The following is a 24,687-nucleotide window of genomic DNA, read 5'->3' on the forward strand; positions in this document are numbered from 1 at the left end:
ATTTGTGGAGCATAACAAATAGCATGGAAGACATGGGGAGTTAGGAGAAGGGAGTTGGGGGAATTGGAAGGGGAAGTGAACCATGAGAGACTATGGACTCTGAAAAACAATCTGAGGGGTTTGAAGTGGTGGGGGGGTGGGAGGTTGGGGGAACCAGGTGGTGGGTATTAGAGAGGGCACAGATTGCATGGAGCACTGGGTGTGGTACAAAAACAATGAATACTGTTATGCTGAAAAAAAAAAGATTATCTGTAAAATGTAATATGAATACAGGTATAATTTTACTTGAATAAATTCTCTGTCTTCTCTGTAATTCCAAAATTCCACAGTGACACCACTTTGGTAATATGGGTAGAATGAATTATGTTAAACTGAAAGTGTATTCATCATGTTGACTTATTAGTCAATGTATTAAAGCATATCAGGTGTTGTATCTATGTACAGTTTCATGTAAATATAAATGTTAAAATATCTTAGTAAATTTAATGCGTTTTCCAGTGAGGTAATACATATACAAGTGTTTCTGTTTTGTTTTTTTCTTTTGGCAGGAATAATTGAAAGATAAGTTTTCTGTTTAGGTGTGTGTATGATTATATATGCTTAAGATCATTTCCAAAGTAATCTAGAGAATATCGTGGGAATATAGACTTATGGATATGGTATATTTCATATTCTCAAGCCTACCATAATTTAAAAAATGGGTATCTATATAGAACCACATTAAGAATTCTTATTGCTAAAATATATTGGCTACTAAAAAGTGGCAAAATGTCATTTCACATATTAATATAAACTAATAAAAAGTGTAAGAATAAATGTATATACTGAAAACACTGAGTATTAAAGCTATAGTGGGCCTTGAAAGATATTATATAAAATATAATTATAAATATTATATAAAATATAATATAATTAATGTAATACAATAATATAATTGGTTAATAGTAATTAATATAATAAATATAATAAATTCTTGGTTAAGAAACCAAGAAATATGGCACAGAAAGAAGAGTACCACTGAGATCAGAACAGTACATTTTGATAAAACCAATATTAGAACTTAGAGAAATAGACATAAATCCATACATGTATATGAAATTTAATTAAATTTAATGTTGATAAATAGAGTAGCCAGGCAAAATCAGTGATGATGATCTTATGACCCTAATTCTATATCCCCTTCAAAATACTGAAATATTATATGCTGCAAATGAACATAAAGAACTTGGCTCTGGTATATTTTGGTAAAGATTTATTTATTTGAGAGAACATGGTAGGGAGGGAGAGAGAGAGCATCTCCAGTAGACTCCCTGCTAAGTGAGGAGCCCAGTGCAAGACTCAATTCCACAACTTTGAAATGAAGAGCCAGACACTTAACCAACTGAGCCACCCCCAGATGCCCATCTCTGACATTTTTAAATGACAGAAAGTAGAACTCAGGCTGTATGTCATTCAACAAAAATTTACTGAGAACCAACTCCATGTGCAGACAAAGCTCCTCCTTCATGATAACTACAGTCTAGTAGAGAATCTTTAAAACAATTGTAAACAAATGGAAAATTTTATCTGGGCCAGAACTATGAAGGAGAGGAGCAAGGGAAGTATGCAAGTCTGTAACAGGATATTTGACCAAGTTATATAGGCAATGAAAAAAAATTTAATGAAGTAATGATATATGAGTTGAGTTTTTTACAGATAAGATGCGAATAAGAAGAAAAAGGAAGGGAAAATTAATACATGCAGAAGAGAGAGAATGTACAAAACTTCTGCATGTAAAGGGCTAAGAGAAGATCAGTGGGTCTAGAGTACAGAATGAGGGAAAATCAGAGTCAGGAGAAAGATAGCAGAGTAGTAGGATCCTGAGCTTACTTTGTCGCATGGATACACCAAGATAACAATGACATCTGTGTAACTAACTCTGAAAATGATCTAAAGACTGGCAGAAGAAGACTTTCCATAGTCAGTTGTAGAGAAGAGGCCACACTGAAAAAGGTAAGAGGGGCAAAGATGTGGTCAGAAACCAAACTCCTAATAGGGCTAAACATAAATGACAGGGATACCAAGCATGGAAAAGCAAGAAGATTATACTCCACACCAGGCATCCCAGGCATTGGGGATCTGCACTGGGAATGTGTTTAACTCCAAGAAAGCCAGAGGAAAGTAGGAAACTGAGCCTCTGCCCTTAAAGAGCCAGCATAATAAAAAAACCCACTGAGAAATAGCATAGAATCAGTAGTTTGAAAATTTACTAATCTCAAAATGTACAATGGAGGGACAGTGATCTTCAGGAGACTTCTCCAAGAACAAGTGTTAGTGGGTGCCATTTTTCCTTCCATCCCCCAGCCTAGATAGCTGGACACTTGCAAGGCAGCCCTGATATTCTCTACCTATCTTGCTAGCACTGTGTGCCCTACCCAACCCATCCCACCTGCCTTTGCAGGCATCATTGCAAAGCAGCTCCTGCCCCTCTATATCCTGCAATCATCCCTGGTAGGGACTAGTGCCACTACAAAACAACTCCTGACTTGGGGAGAGAGGGAGATAACCCCACACAACAGCATGTCTACAATTCCAGCAACCAGACCTTTTAGTGACTATGCAGAGAGAGAGAGCCCTATTGGTCAGTATACCCACAGTTATTGTAGAGACTGCAAATACCTAGTCTAGTTCTCGGCCCACCCATCAACAAAAGCCTCTGTGGGCCAAACAGGAGAAAACCTTGCCATGGGGTGTGCCTCTGCAGAGGCTAACTGTAGACAGTTAGGATGACTGTTGACCCTACCCACCTATAAGCCCATAGAGACCTTAGGCCCCTCAACAGCACAGGGACAAAACCCTGTCCAGTGCACTCAAAGCAGGCAAAGTGGATCACTGCTGATGACTGGGCTGAGGACAGATACTACCCAGTCACAAACTAGGGTATACACAACCCTAGAGATTATCCTCCAGAAGCATCTAGCTCTGGTGACTAGGAGAATTATCATGAAAAGGCACCACAAGGCCTCTTCCTCTACATAAGGCCATGATTTTCAAGACAAGGTGATATAGCTTAGCTCCCTAACACAGTAAAACATAGAGTTAGGCAAAAGAGATAGAGGGGATATGTCCCAAAATGAAAGAACAAAATCACAGCAAAAGATATAAGCAAAGCAGAGACAAGCAGTATGCCTGATTAAAAAAGCAAAGTAATGGTTATAAAGATATTCATTGGACTTCAAAAAAGAGTGGATGAATTCAGTGAGAACTTCAATAAAGAGATAGAAAATATAAAACAGAGCCAGGCAGAGATGGAAAATACAATAGTTGAAATAAAAACACACTAGACAGAATAAAAAGCAGATTAGGGTAGGTAGAAGACAGGATATTGGAAAGGAAGAAACTAACCAAGAATAAAAAATATGAGAATAGGTTAAGGAAACTCAGCAACATCATTAAGTATTAACATTCACATTATAGGGAACCCAAAAGGATAAGAGAAAGAAGGAGGCATAAAGCTTTTTTGAAGAAATAATAGCTGAAAATTTCCCTGATCTGGGGAAGAAAACAGACATCTGATACAGGAATCACAAAAAGCCCCTAATAAGATTAACCCAAGGAGGTCAACACCAAGACATATAATAATTAAAATGGCAAAAAGTAATGGAATTTTAAAAGCAACAAGAGAAAAAAACAAAACAGTTACATAAATGGAAATCCCATAAGGCTATCAGCTGATTTTTCAGCAGAAACTTTGTAGGCCAAAAGCTAGTCGCATGATATATTCAAAGTGCTGAAAGGAAAACACAAGCAACCAAGAATACTCTGTCCAGCAAAGTTACTGTTCAGAATAGAAGGAAAGAGAAAGTGTTTCCCAAGCAAAAGTTAAAAGAGGTCATCACCACTAAACCAGACTGATAATAAATGTTAAACAGAATTCTTTGAGTGGAAAGAAAAAGCCCTAACTAGAAAAAAATTATGAAAGGAAGAAAGTTCATGGGTACAAGCAAGCATGTAATGAAGGTAGTAGATTAGTCACTTAGCCAGTATGGAGGTTAAAACACAAACATAGAAAATTATATCTAGAAAACCAGTAAAAGTATATACAAAATAAAAATATGTAAATTATGACATCATATACATAAAACATGGAGACAGATTAAAAATTTAATACTTTTAGAATGCATTCAAACTTAAGCAACCATCAAGTTAATATAAACTGCCATACCCATGTTATATATAAACTTAATGGTAACCACAAATTAAAAACCTACAGTAGATACACACAAAATAAACAGAAAGTAATCCAAGCATAACAATAAAGAAAGTCATCAAATCACAAGAAGAGAGAGAGAGAAGAAGAAAGGGACAGAGAAGAAATATAAAAACAACTAAGAAACAATTTACTTTAAAGGGGATAAATGCTCTAATCAAAAGACTTACATGACTAAATGGTTAAAAAAACAAGACCCATCTACATGCTGCCTACAAGATGCGAGACTCGCTTTGGACCTAAAGACACACACAGAGTGACAGTGAAGGGCTGAAAAACCATAAACCATGCAAATGAAAGCAAAAACAAAACAAAACAAAACCTGAGGGTACCAATACTTAGATAAAAAAGACTTTAAAATGAAGACTAATGGGGTGCCTGGGTGGCTCAGTGGGTTAGGCCGCTGCCTTCGGCTCGGGTCATGATCTCAGGGTCCTGGGATCGAGTCCTGCATCAGGCTCTCTGCTCAGTGGGCAGCCTGCTTCCCTCTCTCTCTCTGCCTGCCTCTCTACTTGTGATCTCTCTCTGTCAAACAAATAAATAAAATCTTAAAAAAAAAAATGAAGACTAATGAAAGATAAAGAGTCACTACATAATGGTAAAGGGAATATCCAAGAAGATTATATAACAATTTTAAATACCTATGTACCCAAATTGGAGCACCCAAATACATAAAGCACATATAAACAAACATAAAGAGAAAAAAATTGATAGTTATACAATAATATTAGGGGACTTCACCACCCCATTTATATCAATGGATAGATCAGACAGAAAATCTAAAGGAAATAGTGCCTTTGAATGGCACAACAGACCAGATGCATAGAGATAAATAAAGATCATTCCACACCAAACCAGCAGAATACACATTCTTTTCAATTGCACATGAAACATTCTCCAAGATAGATCCCATGTAGGCCACAAAATAAGTCTCAAAAAATTTAAGACGATTAATATCATATCAAGCATCTTTTCTAATGACAAAGATAGGAAAATTAAAACTGCAAGAAAATCTGGAAAGAACAAACATATAAACCAACTATGAACCAACCAATGCATCAACCAAGAAATCAAAGAGGAAATAAAAAAATACATGGAGACAAATGAAAATAAAAACACAATGGTCCAAAATCTTTGGGACATGGGGTGCCTGGGTGGCTCAGTTGGTTAAGTTTCTCCCTTTGGCTCAGGTCATGGTCTCATGATCTCTGGGATCTAGCCCCATGTCAGGCTCCATGTTCAGTGGGGAGTCTGCTTCTCCCTCTGCCACTCCCCCCGCTAGTGCTCCTTCATGTACGCATGCTCTCTGTCAATCAAATAAATAAAATCTTTTAAAAAAAATATTTGGAACACAGTGAAAGCAGTTGTAAGAGAGAAGCTTATAACCATACAGGCTTACCTCAAGAAATAATAAAAACCTCAAACAATCTAACCTTATAATTAAAGGAGCCAGAAATTGAAGAACAAAGCTGAAAGCCAGTAGGAGAGAGGAAATAATAAATATTAGAGAGAAATAAATAAAAGAGAGACAAATATGCACACACAATAGGAAAGCTCAATTAAATCAAGAGCTGGTTATTTACTTTTTAAAAAATATTTTATTTATTTATTTGACATAGAGAGAGCACAAGCAGGAGGAGTGGCAGAGGGAAAGGGAGAAGCAGATTCCCTGCTGAGAAGGGAGCCTGTTTTGGGGCTCAAACCTAGGATATTAGGATCATGACCTGAGCCAAAGGCAGGTGCTTAACCAACTGAGCCATCCAGGTGCCCCAGAGCGGGTTCTTTAAAATGATTTTAAAAAACTGATAATCTTTTAGCCAGACTCATCAAGGAAAAAAGAGGGAGTACACAAACAAAATCAGAAATGAAGAAAAAATAATTAACACCACAGAAATACAAAATGGATAAATTTCTAGAAACATAATCCTCCACAATTGATTTAGGAAAATAGAAAATATGAACAGAACTGTTACTAGTAATAGAATTGATTCAGTAATCAAAAACTCCTAATAAACAAAACTACACTAGACAGCTTCACAGACAATTTCTACCAAACATTTAAAGAAGAGTTAACCCTTTTCTTAAATGATTCTAAAAAATAGAAGAGTAATGAAAATTCCAAATTCATTCTATGAGGCCAGCATTACTGTGATACCAAAAGTAGACAACTACCAAAAAATTTACGGGTCAGTATCTCTGATGAACGTAGATGCCAGAATCCTCAAACAAAATATTGGCAAACTACATTCAACAATATATTAAAAGCATGACTCACATGATCAAGTGAAATTTATTCCAGGGATACAAGGATGGTTGTTATATGCAAATCCATCAATGAGATATATCACATTAATAAGAAAGAGGATAAAAACCATATGTCCATCTCAATATATTCAGAAAAACATTTAACAAAATACAACATCCATTCCTCATAAAAACTCTCAACAAAGTGAGTTTTGAGGGAATATACCTCAACATAATAAAGGTCATAAATAAAAAACCCACAGCTAACATCATACTTAATGGTGAAAATCTGAGAGCTGAAGAGAAGGGTGTCCACTCCTGCCACTTTTATTCAACATAGTACTGGAAATCCTAGCTGCAGCATTCAGACAAGAAAAACAAAACACATCTAAACTGGTAAGGGAGAAGTAAAACTGTCATTATTTGCAGATGCCATGAGACTATATATAGAAAACCCTAAAGACCATCAAAAAACTACTAGAATGGGTAAATGAATTCAATAAAGTTGTGGGATAAATAACTAATACACAAAAATCTGTTGCATATCTATACACCAATAATGAAGAAGCAGAAAGACAAATTTAAAAATAATCCCACTTAAAATTGCACCAAAAAGAATAAAATACCTTGGAATATACTGAACGAAGGTAATGAAAGACTTGTACTCTGAAAACTATAAAACATGATGAATAAAGAGGACATAAATGAATGGAAAGATATTCCATGCTCATAAGTTGCAAGAATATTATTAAAATGTCCATACTACCCAAAGCAATCGTCACATTTAACTCAATCTCTATCAAAATACCATCAGCATTTTTCATAAAACTAGAAGAATCCTAAAATCTGTATGGAACCAAAAAAGACCTCAAATAGCCAAAACAATCCTTTTTAAAAGATTTATTTATTATATTGGAGAGTGACTGGTGGGGAGTGGAAGAGGGAATGAGAAAATCTCAAGTAGACTCTGCACTGAGAATGGAGCCCTATGCAGGGCTCAATCCCCCAAGCCCGAGATCACAAGCTGGGCTGACACCAAGGGTCAGATGCTTAACTGACTGTGCTACCCAGGTGCCCTCCACCAAAGTAATCTTGAGAAAGATGAACAAAACTGGAGGTATCTCAACAGATTTCAAGATGTACTACTAGAACTGTAATAATCAGAACAACATAGTACTGGCAAAAACAAAATAAAACAAAACAAAAATCCAAAAAAACTCAAGACACATAACATAGTCCAACAGAACAGAAAAGAATGTCCAAAAATAAACCCACATTTATATGGTCAATTAATCTACAACAAAGGAGGCAAGAAGACACAATGGGGAAAAAACAGTCTCTTCATATAAGGTGCTATGAAAAATGGACAGCTACAAGTAAAAGAGTGAAATTAGACCACTTTTTATGCCATATACACAAATAAACTCGAATTAAAGACCTAAAGGCAAAATCTGGAACCATAAAAACTTTGGAAGAAAACACAGGCAGTAATTTCTTTGACATCTGCTGTAGAAACCATTTTCTAGATACATCTCCTCCAGTAAAGGAAACAAAAGCAAAAATAAACTATTGGGACTATAACAAAATAAAAAGCTTTTATGACAATGAAGGAAACAATCAACAAAATGACAAGGTAACTTACTGAATGGGAGAAGATATTTGCAAATGATATCTCTGATAAAAGGTTAATATCCAAAATATATAAAAAACTTACACAAATCAACACCAAAACCGATTGAAAGCAGACACTTCTCCAAAGAAGACATAAAAATAGCTAACAGACACATGAAAAAAATGTTCATTGTCATTGGCCATCAGGGAGATTCCAATAAAAATCACAGTTAGATACCACCTTACACCAGTTAGAATGGCCAAAATTAACAAGACAGGAAACAAGTGTTGGAGAGGATGTGGAGAAAGGGGAACCCTCTTACATTGTTAATGGGAATGCAAGCTCATGCAGCCACTTTGGAAAACAGTGTGGTGTTTCCTTAGGAAATTAAAAATAGAGCTCCCCTATGACCCTGCAATTGCACTACTGGGTATTTACCCCAAATATACAGATATAGTGTAAAGAAGGGCCATCTGTACCCCAATGTTCATAGCAGCAATGGCCATAATTGCCAAACTGTGGAAAGAGCCAAGATGCCCTTCAACAGACAAATGGATAAAGAAGATATGGTCCATTTATACAATGAAATACTACACCTCCATTAGAAAGGATGAATACCTAACTTTTGTATCAACACAAACAGGACTGGAGGAGATTATGCTGAGTGAAATAAGTAGAGAGAGTCAAGTATCATATGGTTTCACTTACTTGTGGAGCATAAGGAGTAACATGGAGGACATTAGGAGAAGGAAAGGAAAAGTGAATTGGGGGATATCAGGAGGGGGAGATAAAGCATGAGAGACTGTGGACTCTGAGAAACAAACTGAGGTTTTTTTTGGGGGGATAGGTGAGCCTGGTTGTGGGTGTTAAGGAGGGCACATATTGCATGAAGCACTGAGTGTGGTGCATGAACAATGAATCTTGGAACAATGAAAAAATAAAATTAAGAAAGGGAAGAGGACTTGAATAGACCTTTTTCCAAAGACCTACAAATAGCTAATAGACAATGATAAGATGTCCAACATCACAAATCATTAGGAAATGCAAATCAAAATTACAATAAGATGTCACCTTATACTTGTTAGAATGACTAGAATAAAAAAGAAAAGAAATAACAAGTGTTGCCAAAGAGGTAGAGGAAAAGAAACCCTAGTGCACTGTTGGTAGAATGTAAATTGGTATAGCCACAATGGAAAACAGTATGGAGGTTTTACAAAGAATTAAAAATAGAAATACCATAAGATCCAGTAGTCATACTAGTGGGAATTTACCCAAAGAAAACAAAAACACTAATTAAAAAATATGTATGCCCCCTATGTTTATTGTGGCATTATTTCCACTAGCCAAGATATAAAAGCAATCTATTTCTATCTGTTGATCTATCGACCTATCTACCAAATATTACTTAGCCATAAAAACTAATGAGATATGATATTTGTGACAAAATGGATGGCACTGGAAGAAATTATCCTAAATGAAAGAAGTCAGACAGATAAAAATACCATATAATTTCACTCACATGTGGAATCTAACAAATAAAACAAGCAAAGAAACAAAAATACTAGAGTCATAAATACAGAGAAAAAGCTGGTGATTGCCAAAGGGGAAACAATGGGCTAATAGGTGAAATAAAGGGGATTAAGAGCTACAAACTTTCAGCTATGAAATATGTAAGTCACAGAGATGAAAAGTACATCATAGGGAACAAAAATAATATTGTAATAATACTGTAACACAACAGATGGTGATTACACTTATTGTGGTAAACACTAAGTAATGTATAGAACTGTTGAATCAATATGTTGTACACCTAAAACTAATATAACATTGTTGTTAAATATACTTCAATTAAAAAAGGAAAAAAGTAAAGGAAAGTCAGTTTCATGCCTATCATTTACAATAAAAATGTATAGCAAGAAGACAGTGTTCATCAATTTCATCTACTTTTACTGTCCATGCAGTGGAGTTGAGAGAGCCACTCTAACAGCAGTATTTTATATTTGTTACCATTGCTTTCAACATAACAAGAAAGAAAAGAAAGTGAAAGAAGACCTCCATCTTGTCTACCCTCCAGACCCTGCTCTTCTGTATTTTTGCAGAATAGTCCAATAATATGTGCCATTTTTCTTTGGTCAATAGTCTTAACAGATGGCCATACAGTACACTGTACAAATTTTCATAACAGTTGTGTTTGTTTAGGTTAACAGCAGACACGTGATCCAATTTATGTGTCTTCAGTCTCCAAACGCATCTTTCTAAACATCTGGTGTTGCCTTTAAAATGTGTTACAATTTTGGGGGCACCTGGGGGGCTCAGTCGATTAAGCATCCACCTTCAGCTCAGGTCATGATCTCAGGGTCCTGGGATTGAGCCCCTCATTGGGCTCCCTGCTCAGTGGGAAGCCTACTTCTCCCTCTGCCTGCTGCTCCCCCTATGCGTGCATACGTTCCCTCTCTCTTTCTCACTATCAAATAAATAAATAAAATCTTTAAAAAAATGTGTTACATTTTTATTTACTATCTATATTTACCATCTATTATATACTGTCAGTTATCTATAAGATTTTCTTATATTTTAAATGTAATGAATAGAGTATAAAAACAGTATTAATCTGTAAATGAATAACTTACTTGCTTTGTGTCAGATCAACTACAATGAGATCTTTCTCCAGAAGTACTACAACAGCATAAGGTTCTTGAAATTCTACAAGTAAAAAATAAAAAGTGGAAGTTTTCATATTACATATTATATAAAACACTGAACTTTCATTTCCTTTATCTCCTTACAAATGTTATTTAAATGATTTCAGAAGACCAAAATATGAGCCAAAGTAATAAGTAACAAAGAGCACTTTAAATAAATAATGTTTCTCAGACTTAGTATTTAAGATTATAGTGAGTATGAAAATGAAAAGTTGAATAGGCACAGAGTTAAACATTTCTCAATAATCATGAGGCAGTGATAGTAGATTATTTGAAGAGTCTGTCATTTCTTTCTCACAAACATTTATCTTATTCTTCCATAACCTTCTAGTTTAGATCTGATTTCATTTGTACAAGGAGATGTTCTAAGGACACAGTAATCTGCCTTTCTGAGCTGTGATAGATTTTTCACATCCCTATGAGAGCAACACTCCTTATACTAAAAAATTTAATTTCAATTCAATGTGATTTAACATGTACTTAAAGATATGTCCCTAAGAGTATATACCTCAAAAAGCCAGGGAATCTCAGGATAGTTTAGGATTTTCAAATTCCTAAACTGTAACCCCCTTCTTCCTTCCAATATGCTCCACCAAGTATTCTCAGAACAAAGGATTTATGGAAAATAAAATTGACAAGGTCCTTACTCTCATGGAATTTACATTCTAGGCATGTATACAAACCATGAAGAAGTAAACAAATAAGATAAATTCAGAGAATAATGTGAGCTATCAAAAGAAATATCAAAGGTAATGTTGTAATAAATGACTTTTGGGAGAGCACTGATTTAGTTATTGTGGTCAGGGAAGACACTGCTTTCCATCTATAATAGAGACTTATAAAGGAAAGGCACAGTTAAAGTGTTCTCAATTTAAGGAAAAAGTATTTATAAAAACATCTTATATCATGATATTTGATTCTCTATAGCTAGAACAGGTATTACTATTTTTCATTTCATAGAGAAAACTGAAGTCCAAAGAGGTTATGAGATTAGCACAAATTTACAAAGTTAGTTAACTAAAAAGGTGGAACTTTAACTCAAGCCTTATGATTCTAAATTCTCATGTGTTTTCATTATTCCAGCAGTTTCTACTAGTTACTTTAAGAGTATTTAATCCTAAACTCAACAATCATTTGGTAGGAATTTTATTGAGAGTATTCAAGTCTTAGGTGAGAAACTGGAAAAGATGGCCTTCACAGCCCTTCACAGGTCTTTATCATCTTGAGAGGCTATAGAACCTATAGACAACCTTGAGAGGCTATAGAACTTACTCATATTTAGAAGTCACATGCTACAAGAAAAAGCTAGAAACAGAAACCCAAAACTGAGGAGTATACCCTTGTTTGGGTGTATGTCTATATGACAATATATAGTCTTCATACAGTTAGCCACTCAATCTGTCTCAAACTTCTCCCTTTTCTCTTAGAGCTGTTTTAAGTTTTCAACATTATTTTAGTATTTATGAATTTAGGGTTTTTAGGGTTTGGGCTTTTTGTTTTGTTTTGTTTTGTTTTGGTTGGTTGGTTTGTTTTTCAGTTGAAAGACACTGGAGTTCCATACTATTACTTTTTTTCTTTGTCTTCTCTCTAGGGCAATCATTGGGAAGCAAATTCCAAAAAATACAATACTGAGACATTGGCATGAATAAGCAAAATTCACAATCATTTTAGGTAGTTACAGCTGTTTTGTCACTTTAGATAGATACATCTGTTTTAGATTATTATTGATTCTTTTCAAATAATAATGGTAGCAAAAGTTTCACCTTTGTAGAAGTACTTGCTATACTGCAGTAATCTCTGTATAAAAAGATTTCTTTAGGAGTCAGTATTAGGTTCAATTTTCTTTCTATTATTTATTAATAGTTTGATCTTAGGGAAATTCATTAACTCAATTAAATTAATTCCATTTCTTTACCCATTGATATGGCAAAATAATAGCTACCTTAGACTTTTATGAATATTAGATGTATATGAAGATGTTTAATGCAAAGCCTGACAGACTACACGCTCAGTAGATGCCAATAGTATCACTTCCTTATTAGATTGGTCTATTTTTGAGCAGACTCAGTCTTTTAACTTTAGCCCCAACAGGTAAAAGGTTCCATCATAATTACTATTTCTCTGAAGAGAAATGCATTATTTATGACACTTGTAAAAGACCAGATTTAGTTAAATGTAAATGTAAAATTGAAAAATTCTGAGTATGGTTGCTTAGGTACTCTAGGGAATACCCCTTGAGATAAGAGACATTTGTGTTCTTTGAAAAAACAAGTTGATTTGTCAAATGTCATAAACAATTTATTAATATTAAAAATTTATAGATTTATTTTGTATAACATATGTGTAAGATTTATCACTACGTGGCTGTAAAGAAGAATAAAGTTCCATTATGGAATCATACTCAAAATATACTGTTAAGTGAAAAACAACATAATATGGAATAACATAGAATATATTCTCATTTGTACAAAAAAGGGATAATGTATACATAGATAAGTACACATAGATATATGCATAAACTTTTGGGGCGAATACATAAACTTAGAAATAGTCGCTTCTAGAAGGGCAGTGATTGTAGGGTCTTCTCTGTCACTTTCATGTATTATTGTTTTAGCCAGAAATAGTGAACTACGTTTATATTTTATGAGTAAAGTTAAAGTATTTCTCTTAGCTCCTGATAAATAAAAATTCCATCCTCATTATCACTACTCTGAAAAACAAAGACATTTTTGTAGCTTGGAAGTGATTAGACATAGTTACAATAAATTCATAATTTACTTAATATTATTAGAAATTATCCTAACATCTCTACTGATGTGTAGAAACTTATATATACACACACACATAAAAATACGTGGTTACAGAGATCAAACACTATCATCCTCTATTTCCGGCACATACATTTTTCTCCAAGCTCTTTTTATAGGAGGTGTTTTCCTAAATTCAGCTTTTGGTCTTTTGTTTGTTCTTTATTCCTTTATCATTCATTCTCATAACTCCAAAGAACACCTATATTCTTATAATTCATAAATAAATATTAAAGACCTTTTCTTTCTCTTTATCTGCTGTCCAAGCAACTCTATTGACTTATAATCAGACATCTTTTTCTCTTTCCAAAAACTGTTATTATTGCATATGAAACCACTGTTCTTTTTTTAAAATTTATTTATTCATTTGAGAGATAGTGAGCAAGCAGGAGTGAGATGGCGGTGGGGGAGGGAGGGGCAGAAGGAGAGAGAAGCAGGCTCAATCCCAGACCACTGGATCATGACCTGAGCTGAAGGCAGGGGCTTAACTGATTGAGCCACCCAGATACCCCTGAAACCACTATTCTTAAAATATGTTCTCTTTGACTCATCTATCATGTCACTCTCTAAACCTAATTGGTGACCAAATTCAGTGGGTTTCCTCTTTTCATTCCTACAGGCAGCCCTGTGTTACAGATCTTGATCATTTTAATGAACACTGTCACAGAAACCTCTAAGTTGGAATCTGGAATTTAAGATTTCAGTGTCTATTCAAACCCATAAACTCCTTTTTGGCAAATTTTACTAAAGACGTTGCTTTCTTTCATGTTAATATTTTCTCAAAATTCTTCTATTTCCAAATACCTCTAAAAGGCTTTCACTTTTTTCTCTAAGTTGATCTCACTCTAGTAAAACTTAACAAGTTCTAAATCTTTACTCAATATCCTTTTCAAGTGCCAAATCATTCTTCAAAGTCTATCTAAAGCCTACTTTTTCCATGAAGCTTTGCAAGAATATTTCAGCTATTGACTATTTTACTACCTATAAGTTAGTACATTATGTAAACTCTGAATCATATAACTCAGCACTTAAATTTTTTAAACTTAAGTCATAATTATCTCCTTCATCCAACTAGATTTTATGTGATTTGATATCAGAGACCGGTTTCATACTTCATCTGTATTCTCAATAAGCCCTTGTAGTACTGAGGCCATAGAAGCATCCAATAAATATTTGTTGATTAATTAACAGCACAGGTAACTTGTCTGTCCCAGCAACTTTGGAAATAAAATGCCACATTGTTATTTCATATCAATTTATCGCATCTTTAAATATGAAACTAAAGAATTTAAAGCCAATTAATACAGTTGTAATAAAACAACTTATAGATCTTCATAGTTAGAGTATGCTCATTTTGGCCTTCCAATAATCATGTGGGGTTAATATTATTATTCTCTTTCTAAAAATGATAAACCTAACTCATAAAAGTAAAATGACTTACCCAAGGTCACCTAGCTCGTGAATGACATAGCTAAATCACAAAACCAAATACTGTGCCTCCAAGTCTAGTGTTCTTTCTCTTATACACGTTCCCTCTTAAAATTGTAGTTATACACACACACACACACACACACACACACACACAAACACAAACACACACATACATACTATGCATACTACATTGTTTTAATACACACATAACATGTTGTTTTAATCATAAACTCATATTTTATGTTTCAGCCTTCTCAATTTTTAGATTCTATTACTAAAAGATTTCATTATTATTATGTTTCATTATATAGTTTGCACATAAGTTTAGTTTTTATGTTTACAAAAAAGTCTTTATATTTAGGTTGCATCTCTCCTCTGGAAAACTCTTCTAATTATTCTCAAAGACATAAATCACTAACCACACATCAGCAATCCTAGAGTAATCAGAGGTGCTGCAGTTGCATCTGAAGCAAAGCCAGATGTGAAACAGATGCACTACCACCAGAGTTATAGATCACTGATATCAGGTAAGTGCTTTAACTTTGATTAGTGTTGGAATGGGATGGGTGGAGCTGGTCTAGGAGAGGCTATTAGGAGACCTCAGATTCCCAAAGTGATTTCACCCTGGACCCCTATCGGACCCTCCCAGCTCAGCTTCCACCATCCTTATCAAAGTTTAAAGCACTTACCTGATATAAGAACCTGAAACTCCAGCACTGCTGTACTACATTTGTCTTACTTCCAGTTTGTCAAGTAGGTACAATTGCGGAACCTGCTCCAGCACCTGTAGCTCACAGTGTTGTACCACAGTGGATGTCAGCTGCCAAAACTAAAAATATTTAAGCTTAATTTTATTAGGAACTTACTTCAAGAATGATTTTCAACATTAATAGTTTAATATTTGTTACTTACCATTTGGATAGGGTGTTTCACATAAAGTAAGAAATTCGACAATAGGATGATCCATTTCAAGCACTGTAATTGCTTTTCCATGCATGATGGTTAAACTTGGTCTTCTGCAAGCTTTGTCATAAGACAGTCCACCAGAAAATATTATGAATGGTTCACTGCATAGAAAAAATGTTAATGAGATTGAAAAGTCCTTTAAGATGATACAATATCATAAGACTGAACTAATGAAGAGTAAATTTGGTAAGGATTATACACAATACAATTTGACAGCAAATATCTTTCTTAGTCCAAAATGTCTCACCCAAATAATTTCCTATTCTACCATTTCCCTTTTTCTAGTTGTAAATTCTCACCATTAAAATTACTAATGAATCAGTCTAAAGGTGATGAGGTGTGTTGGGGAAAAGGTAGAGAAGTTGGGAGGAAACAGAGGTGCTCAAAGACTCAAAAAGACATCTCTACACGTATTAGTTGATTCTCCAAACTCCATATCACTACCATTATATTAAGCTACGTTAATTTATCATATTAACCATTGGCATGCGGGGTCCAAAATTCCTAAGGGATAAAAGAGGCAAATTTCAATATAAAATTAAATGTGATAATAGCAAGCCCAGAGTGGTAGAAGGTAACATAAAAATTCTATGTAATGGAGTTTCTGTGAGAAAAGGGTTATGATAAAAAGATGGAGAAATCTAAGAACAAAAAATATGTTTTTCCCAATTTTTTCTTGATCAGCCAGTTCTATCTAGCTGCTAAAACTAACATCAAACTTTCTAGGTTCTGTTAGTTGCAAGATACAGTTAGATAAATTGAGTAGGGCTGAGATTACTATAAAATACTAGTTGTTAGAAAGTTATAAAATAGGGTCATAATTTTTCACTTTTCTTAAATTAATACTATATCTCTAGTTTATGTATATAAAATAAAATATGTTAATGTAATATTTTAAATAAGTAAATATCAAACTGAAAATACTCTCTAAAAGTTTTTTTAAAAGAACCAGACAATTGTTTTACCAAATTCTTTGAGAATATATGCTTCTCTAAATAATTCATTTTTATCTATTCACTAAAGAACCTAAAAAATTCTAAAATTCTTAAGATTCTAAATTCTAATTCTGAGTCTAATTCTAAGAGATTTTAATTCTAAATTCTAAGAATTCAAGATTCTAAAAATCACTCTATAATTCCTTTTCTCATTCATTTCATACTGTACATGGTACTCAACATTACCAATGGGGCATTTGCTAATATTATTAGGGTGGCTATATAACAAGAACAAAAAGAGCTTTTAAAAAAAGTTTCCATTAAAATCTACATATAAAATGTGTATACTGATTTTTATTTATAATTCTAACTTAATATTTTAACATAAATATTTGAGTTGTAAGCTAAATACAAAAAATACAAAAAATTTATTTTCCTTGAGTCCTATATTAGTTGATGTGAGTTAGTCTTGCTTCAGTAATTTGGTGTACTAAATTACCAACCTAGTAATGGTGGTTCTAAGCAGCAAGTTTTTTCCTATAAAATAAATGCTTATATTATTAATACTTCTCCAGATTTAAAAGTCATTTCTAATGAAATTAGTAAGTGTTCTTGCACATTTTTGTGTTGCTTTGTTTTACAACAAATGTCATGACTTAGAAAATATATTATCTTTTCATACATATTGAACTAACTATCTGCTCCAAGTGTTAGTAAGGTCATAAGTATCTATTTTTTCCATGTAAAAGGGGGGTAAAGTTAATCTCATCTCCCAGTATCCAAATATAGGATAAGAAGCAATTTATTCTTCCTTTTTTTGGTAAGCACAATGGAAAAGATGTCCTTGTTATATTGGAAGAAAGCAAAACCTTTTCTGCTTTTATTATGAATGCATCAGAAAACACTGGGTCTGAAGTTAATTACCGATATATATGCACTTCCCTGTAAGCTACTGAATGACTGAACAAAAAGTTAATTCCTCAGGAAATCACTCATCTATAATTGCATTAGATACTTAATTATCACATTAAATTCTCATAAGTATAATCCTCATTTTATTAATGAGGTTAAATAACAACTAAGCAGAAAAGCCCAAAAGAAAACATATCTGTCAGATTTCAAAGCCTATTCTCCTAAACAGATTTCAAAGCCTATTCTCCTAAAAAGTACTGCCATTAGCAGATGAGTCTGAGATTAATACAGGTGAAGTTGTTTAGAGGCAAGCAGCTATGGAATGGAAGGATAAAAAATGAAATCCAGACTCCAAAGCAGATGAGTCTGAGATTAATACAGGTGAAGTTGTTTAGAGGCAAGCAGCTATGGAATAGAAGGATAAAAAATGAAATCCAGACTCCAAAGTACATGTTTTTTACTCCTAGTCTAATGTTTCTAAAACTGTGGAATATAACTTTAAAAATATAATGAAAAAAAGTTTTTTTTTTAAAGGTTTTATTTTTTTTGAATTATTAATTTTTTATATTTTATAAACATATATTTTTATCCCCAGGGGTACAGGTCTGTGAATCACCAGGTTTACACACTTCACAGCACTCACCAAAGCACATACCCTCCCCAATGTCCATAATCCCACCCCATTCTCCCAACCCCCCTCCCCCCAGCAACCCTTAGTTTGTTTTGTGAGATTAAGAGTCACTTATGGTTTGTCTCCCTCCCAATCCCATCTTGTTTCATTTATTCTTCTCCTACCCACTTAAGCCCCCACGTTGCACCACCACTTCCTCATATCAGGGATATCATATGATAGTTGTCTTTCTCTGCTTGACTTATTTCGCTAAGCATGATATGCTCTAGTTCCATCCATGTTGACGCAAATGGCAAGATTTCATTTCTTTTGATGGCTGCATAGTATTCCATTGTGTATATATACCACATCTTCTTGATCCATTCATCTGTTGATGGACATCTAGGTTCTTTCCATAGTTTGGCTATTGTGGACATTGCTGCTATAAACATTCGGGTGCACGTACCCCTTTGGATCACTACGTTTGTATCTTTAGGGTAAATACCCAATAGTGCAATTGCTGGGTCATAGGGCAGTTCTATTTTCAACATTTTGAGGAATCTCCATGCTGTTTTCCAGAGTGGCTGCACCAGCTTGCATTCCCACCAACAGTGTAGGAGGGTTCCCCTTTCTCCGCATCCTCGCCAGCCTCTGTCATTTCCTGACTTGTTGATTTCAGCCATTCTGACTGGTGTGAGGTGATATCTCATTGTGGTTTTGATTTGTATTTCCCTGATGCCGAGTGATATGGAGCACTCTTTCATGTGTCTGTTGGCCATCTGGATGTCTTCTTTGCAGAAATGTCTGTTCATGTCCTCTGCCCATTTCTTGATTGGATTATTTGTTCTTTGGGTGTTGAGTTTGCTAAGTTCTTTATAGATTCTGGACACTAGTCCTTTATCTGATATGTCGTTTGCAAATATCTTCTCCCATTCTGTCAGTTGTCTTTTGATTTTGTTAACTGTTTCCTTTGCTGTGAAAAAGCTTTTGATCTTGATGAAATCCCAATAGTTCATTTTTGCCCTTGCTTCCCTTGCCTTTGGCGTTGTTCCTAGGAAGATGTTGCTGCGGCTGAGGTCGAAGAGGTTGCTGCCTGTGTTCTCCTCAAGGATTTTGATGGATTCCTTTCGCACATTGAGGTCCTTCATCCATTTTGAGTCTATTTTTGTGTGTGGTGTAAGGAAATGGTCCAATTTCATTTTTCTGCATGTGGCTGTCCAATTTTCCCAGCACCATTTATTGAAGAGGCTGTCTTTTTTCCATTGGACATTCTTTCCTGCTTTGTCGAAGATTAGTTGACTGTAGAGTTGAGGGTCTATTTCTGGGCTCTCTATTCTGTTCCATTGATCTATGTGTCTGTTTTTGTGCCAGTACCATGCTGTCTTGATGATGACAGCTTTGTAATAGAGCTTGAAGTCCGGAGTTGTGATGCCACCAACGTTGGCTTTCTTTTTCAATATCCCCTTGGCTATTCGAGGTCTTTTCTGGTTCCATGTAAATCTTAGAATTATTTGTTCCATTTCTTTGAAAAAGATGGATGGTACTTTGATAGGAATTGCATTAAATGTGTAGATTGCTTTAGGTAGCATAGACATTTTCACAATATTTATTCTTCCAATCCAGGAGCATGGAACATTTTTCCATTCCTTTGTGTCTTCCTCAATTTCTTTCATGAGTACTTTATAGTTTTCTGAGTATAGATTCTGTGCCTCTTTGGTTAGGTTTATTCCTAGGTATCTTATGGTTTTGGGTGCAATTGTAAATGGGATTGACTCCTTAATTTCTCTTTCTTCTGTCTTGCTGTTGGTGTAGAGAAATGCAACTGATTTCTGTGCATTGATTTTATATCCTGACACTTTACTGAATTCCTGTATAAGTTCTAGAAGTTTTGGAGTGGAGTCTTTTGGGTTTTCCACATATAGTATCATATCATCTGCGAAGAGTGATAATTTGACTTCTTCTTTGCCGATTTGGATGCCTTTAATTTCCTTTTGTTGTCTGATTGCTGAGGCTAGGACCTCTAGTACTATGTTGAATAGCAGTGGTGATAATGGACATCCCTGCCGTGTTCCTGACCTTAGCGGAAAAACTTTCAGTTTTTCTCCATTGAGAATGATATTTGCGGTGGGTTTTTCATAGATGGCTTTGATGATATTGAGGTATGTGCCCTCTATCCCTACACTTTGAAGAGTTTTGATCAGGAAGGGATGCTGTACTTTGTCAAATGCTTTTTCAGCATCTATTGAGAGTATCATATGGTTCTTGTTCTTTCTTTTATTGATGTGTTGTATCACATTGACTGATTTGCGGATGTTGAACCAAACTTGCAGCCCTGGAATAAATCCCACTTGGTCGTGGTGAATAATCTTTTTAATGTACTCTTGAATCCTATTGGCTAGTATTTTGTTGAGTATTTTCGCATCTGTGTTCATCAAGGATATTGGTCTATAGCTCTCTTTTTTTTATTTTTTTATATGACAGAGAGAGAGAGAGAGAGCACAAGCAGGGAGAGCAGAAGAAGGAGAAGCAGGATCCTAAGCAGGGAGCCTGATGTGGGGCCTGATCCTATGACCCTGGGATCATGACCTGAACTGAAGGCAGACACCTAACCAACTGAGCCACCCAGGTGTCCCTGAAAAATAGTTTTTAATTTCAAATTTGACAAACACTAACAAACCATATCTCCCTTTGGAAATTTTATATTTCAGGCCATATAGCAAAGATTCTAAAAAGCTATACAGTAAAGAATCCAATTTACTTTCATATAACCCAGAATATCTTAGCTCTCTCAAATGTATTTGATTATAGATTCCTAATTTTCCATGAATACAGTTAGTGATCAAAGGGACACAATTTGATAAATACTATACCATACTAAACTGACCTTTACTATTTACTACAAATGTATCCTGGTAGACTGATCAGATGGATTACTACCAAAAAATAACTGCCTATATAATTAACAATGTCTTCATACATAAAGAAAATATTAATAAAAATTAAAAATTATTTTTTAAAAGATTTTATTTATTTGACAGAGAGAGCCAGAGAGCACAAGCAGGGGGAATATCAGAGAGAGAAGAAGCAGGCTCCCCGCTGAGTAGGGAGCCCAATACAGGACTCCATCCCAGGACCCTGAGATCATGACCTGAGCTGAACGCAGGCATTTAACTGACTGAGCCACCCAAGCACCCCGAAATTAAAGATTATTAACAATACCTTGGATAAATCCCAAAGGCATTATGTTGAATGAAAGAAGATAGGATCAAAATGTTATGTAATATATAACTATTTATATGACATCTTAAAAAGACAAAACTATAGTGACAAGGAACAGATCAATGGTTGTCAGGGGTTAGAAGCAGAGAGAAAAGTACGAGTCTAAGGACAAAAGGAGAGAATTTTGGGGGTATGGAAATGTTCTGTATTCTTATGTGGTGGTGATTTCAGGCATCTATACATGTGTTAAAATTCACAGTATTGTACACCAAAAGAAAAAAGTATTTTACTGTATAATTTGTAAAATAAATATAGAAAAAGCATTAAATTCTTTTCTCAGTGAAGGCAACAAGATTAAGCAATAAACCATGCAACATAATGTAGTACATACTAAAACAACATTTGCTGAATATTTATGATATTCCGGGTATTGTGTGAAGAAATTTACTTGTGTTATTGTATTGAATCCTTATAATATCCCAATGAGAAAACTACTATCATTCTTACTTAACAGATGGATATACTAAGGCTTAGAGAACTTTACACATGAAATCTACCAATAGGTGGCCATGATAGAAAGGGATTAAAAGACAAGCAAAAAGTAATTTTTATTAATTACAGAGAACTTGAAAATGTTAGTGGTAGCAGGTAGAGAGATCATTATTCCTTTTTTTGAATAGAATAAATTAATTAAGCAGAGAGGTGACTGGGGACCAATGATTCTTAAGCAGAATGGTTCTTTATCCCTAGAAATGTAAAGCCATTTTGTGAATGGTTGATCTAATATGAATTAAGCAGAACATACCCCTTGCATCCACTACCTATGCAACCCTTTGAGACCCTATTGCTGCAGCATATTTAGTAGAACTCTTCTTAAAGTTCTTGCTCCTGCCACAGGCATCCCAATTTTTGACTTCACAAAGTTTCTACTGTGTACTAGATGAAGCAGAGATATATCTACTTATTGTCACTTTTGGGGTATGGCCCATTTTACTGTCAGAGTATCTTTTAGTACTCAGTTTTGGTGCTCCTCTGCTGTTTAGTCTCTTTGTGTACTGAACTGTGGAACCACTGCTTGTAAAGGTGACTTTTCTAATACAGTAGTAATCACAACATACATACACAATGTACTAAGGTGCACAGTAAGTGGGATGACAATAATTATAATCAATAATATATAATTATTTCACATTAGAAATCTGAAGAATTATTTCTACACAAAATTGGGTTACTAATTACTAGAATAACTCATTAAATTAGTATCAGTAGAATAACTTTAACAATGTGAAATGTCATGGTTTTGATGACAACAATAGTAACTTCTTTTTTTGTTTTTGATAACTTATTTTTATCAAGAAACCCACTCTGTATCACTCATTAAACTTATGACATTACACACTTTATGCATAATTTCACATATTCTTCACAAACGTCACAATGAGATAGGTATAATTAATGAGGAAATTAAAATTTAAAAGAGTTAATTAAAAATTTCAAAGTCACATAGCTGTCTTGCCCCATATGCCACAGATCTTAATAATTATGTTACACTGTCGTGACTTCAATCCCTGATTCCTAAAGTACCTTCTCTTTACCTTCACCCTTTTCTTACTCTGTGTGTCAATCCTATTATCCCTTAAGACCCATCTCAGTTATCCCCTTTCCCAAGAAGAAATTTACTGATCTCTCTTCACCATTCTCTCCCCCACTCACTCTCTAGGCTGGGTTAGGTATCCTTTTGTTGTGCTCTCATAGCATATCTCTATAAAAGCACCTCACATGTTACACAGAAACTACTAGGTTATGACCTTACTTCTTCTACTAGACCAAAACAGATTCAAAAGCAAGCAGTATTCTCTTTCATTTTAGTACACCAAACAAGTTGCACAGTGTGTAGTAAGTAGCAATAACTAATAATATGTGTACATAATAATAATAATATATGTATATATAGAAAATGTTTCCACATTAATATACACATATATGTATATATAATATATATGTAAAATATTTCCATCCATAATAATTAAATTTAAAATGTTTTAATACTTTAATTATAGTAGTACAAAACTGTGGTCATTTTTACTACTTATGTTTAGTAACATTCTACTGGACTAAGGAGTTATTGATCTATCAGGTGTGTATGTACACACATATATGTATATATATATATATATATATATATACTATTGTAAAAATATATACGTTAAGTATATTTATATACAAAATATATACCATATATTATAGTTTATATATATAAGGTAACTCATTAAAAATGGCCATATTTTTATACTATTAAATCTTTCAAAGAGCAGGTGTCATACATCTATAATACTGAGAATACATTCCACGTGAACATGTAAGTAATATAAAGTAGAATTACCCAATTTAGAGTTAAAATAAAATTAAGGTTTAGGCAAGATTTGTAATTACGGTAATTCTGGATGAGAATATTGCCATTAATAATTATTATAAGTAAAAAAAATTCTTGATTTATAGGATAAGCTTGCTATATATATATATATAACATTTTATTATATATTATTATTCAATTTAATTTTCTATATCTTAAAATTTAGTACTATTATATTAAGCTAATTGATATAACTCTTTATTTTTCCAACTAACTATAATCTTTCCAAGTTCAGAATGTAAAATCATGAAGTACAGAGACTTGGTTATGTATTTAATTCTTTCACACGCAGTACCAGTAGTTATGCTTCTGCTTAATAATACTGAATGATTGCTACTTATAATGTACATGGCCCAAAAATCTGACATTGTTAAATTTAGTGTACATAATATTCATCTGAATAGTCATAGAAAGTTAAAATAATTAGATATTCATCATAATATCACAGATACTCATATTAATAAAAAAGTTGCTATTATCAGTGAAGAGGATTTAGCCAATTAATATACTTACATAATTATATGGAACTTTAAATAATACATAATCAGTAAAGTTCATTTTTGTCTCTGTTTCTTATATATATTCCC

General features: G+C 34.0%; 1 protein-coding gene across 5 annotated transcripts in view; it reads right to left on the reverse strand.

Annotated features, from left to right (window-relative positions):
• The window catches only part of STXBP5L (syntaxin binding protein 5L), a 459,224-nt gene that overhangs the window by 177,078 nt on the left and 257,459 nt on the right, over nucleotides 1-24,687 (reverse strand). For all 5 annotated transcript variants that reach the window (XM_059163941.1, XM_059163939.1, XM_059163940.1 and 2 more), the window contains exons 11-12: nucleotides 15,958-16,112; nucleotides 10,736-10,808 (exon numbers count right to left, since the gene is read on the reverse strand). In XM_059163941.1, the coding sequence (XP_059019924.1) occupies nucleotides 10,736-10,808; nucleotides 15,958-16,112 (228 nt within the window). The remainder of the gene's footprint in view (nucleotides 1-10,735; nucleotides 10,809-15,957; nucleotides 16,113-24,687) is intronic.

The sequence above is a fragment of the Mustela lutreola genome, chromosome 2 (genome assembly GCF_030435805.1).
Source record: "Mustela lutreola isolate mMusLut2 chromosome 2, mMusLut2.pri, whole genome shotgun sequence".
Classification (NCBI taxonomy): Eukaryota; Metazoa; Chordata; class Mammalia; order Carnivora; family Mustelidae; genus Mustela; species Mustela lutreola.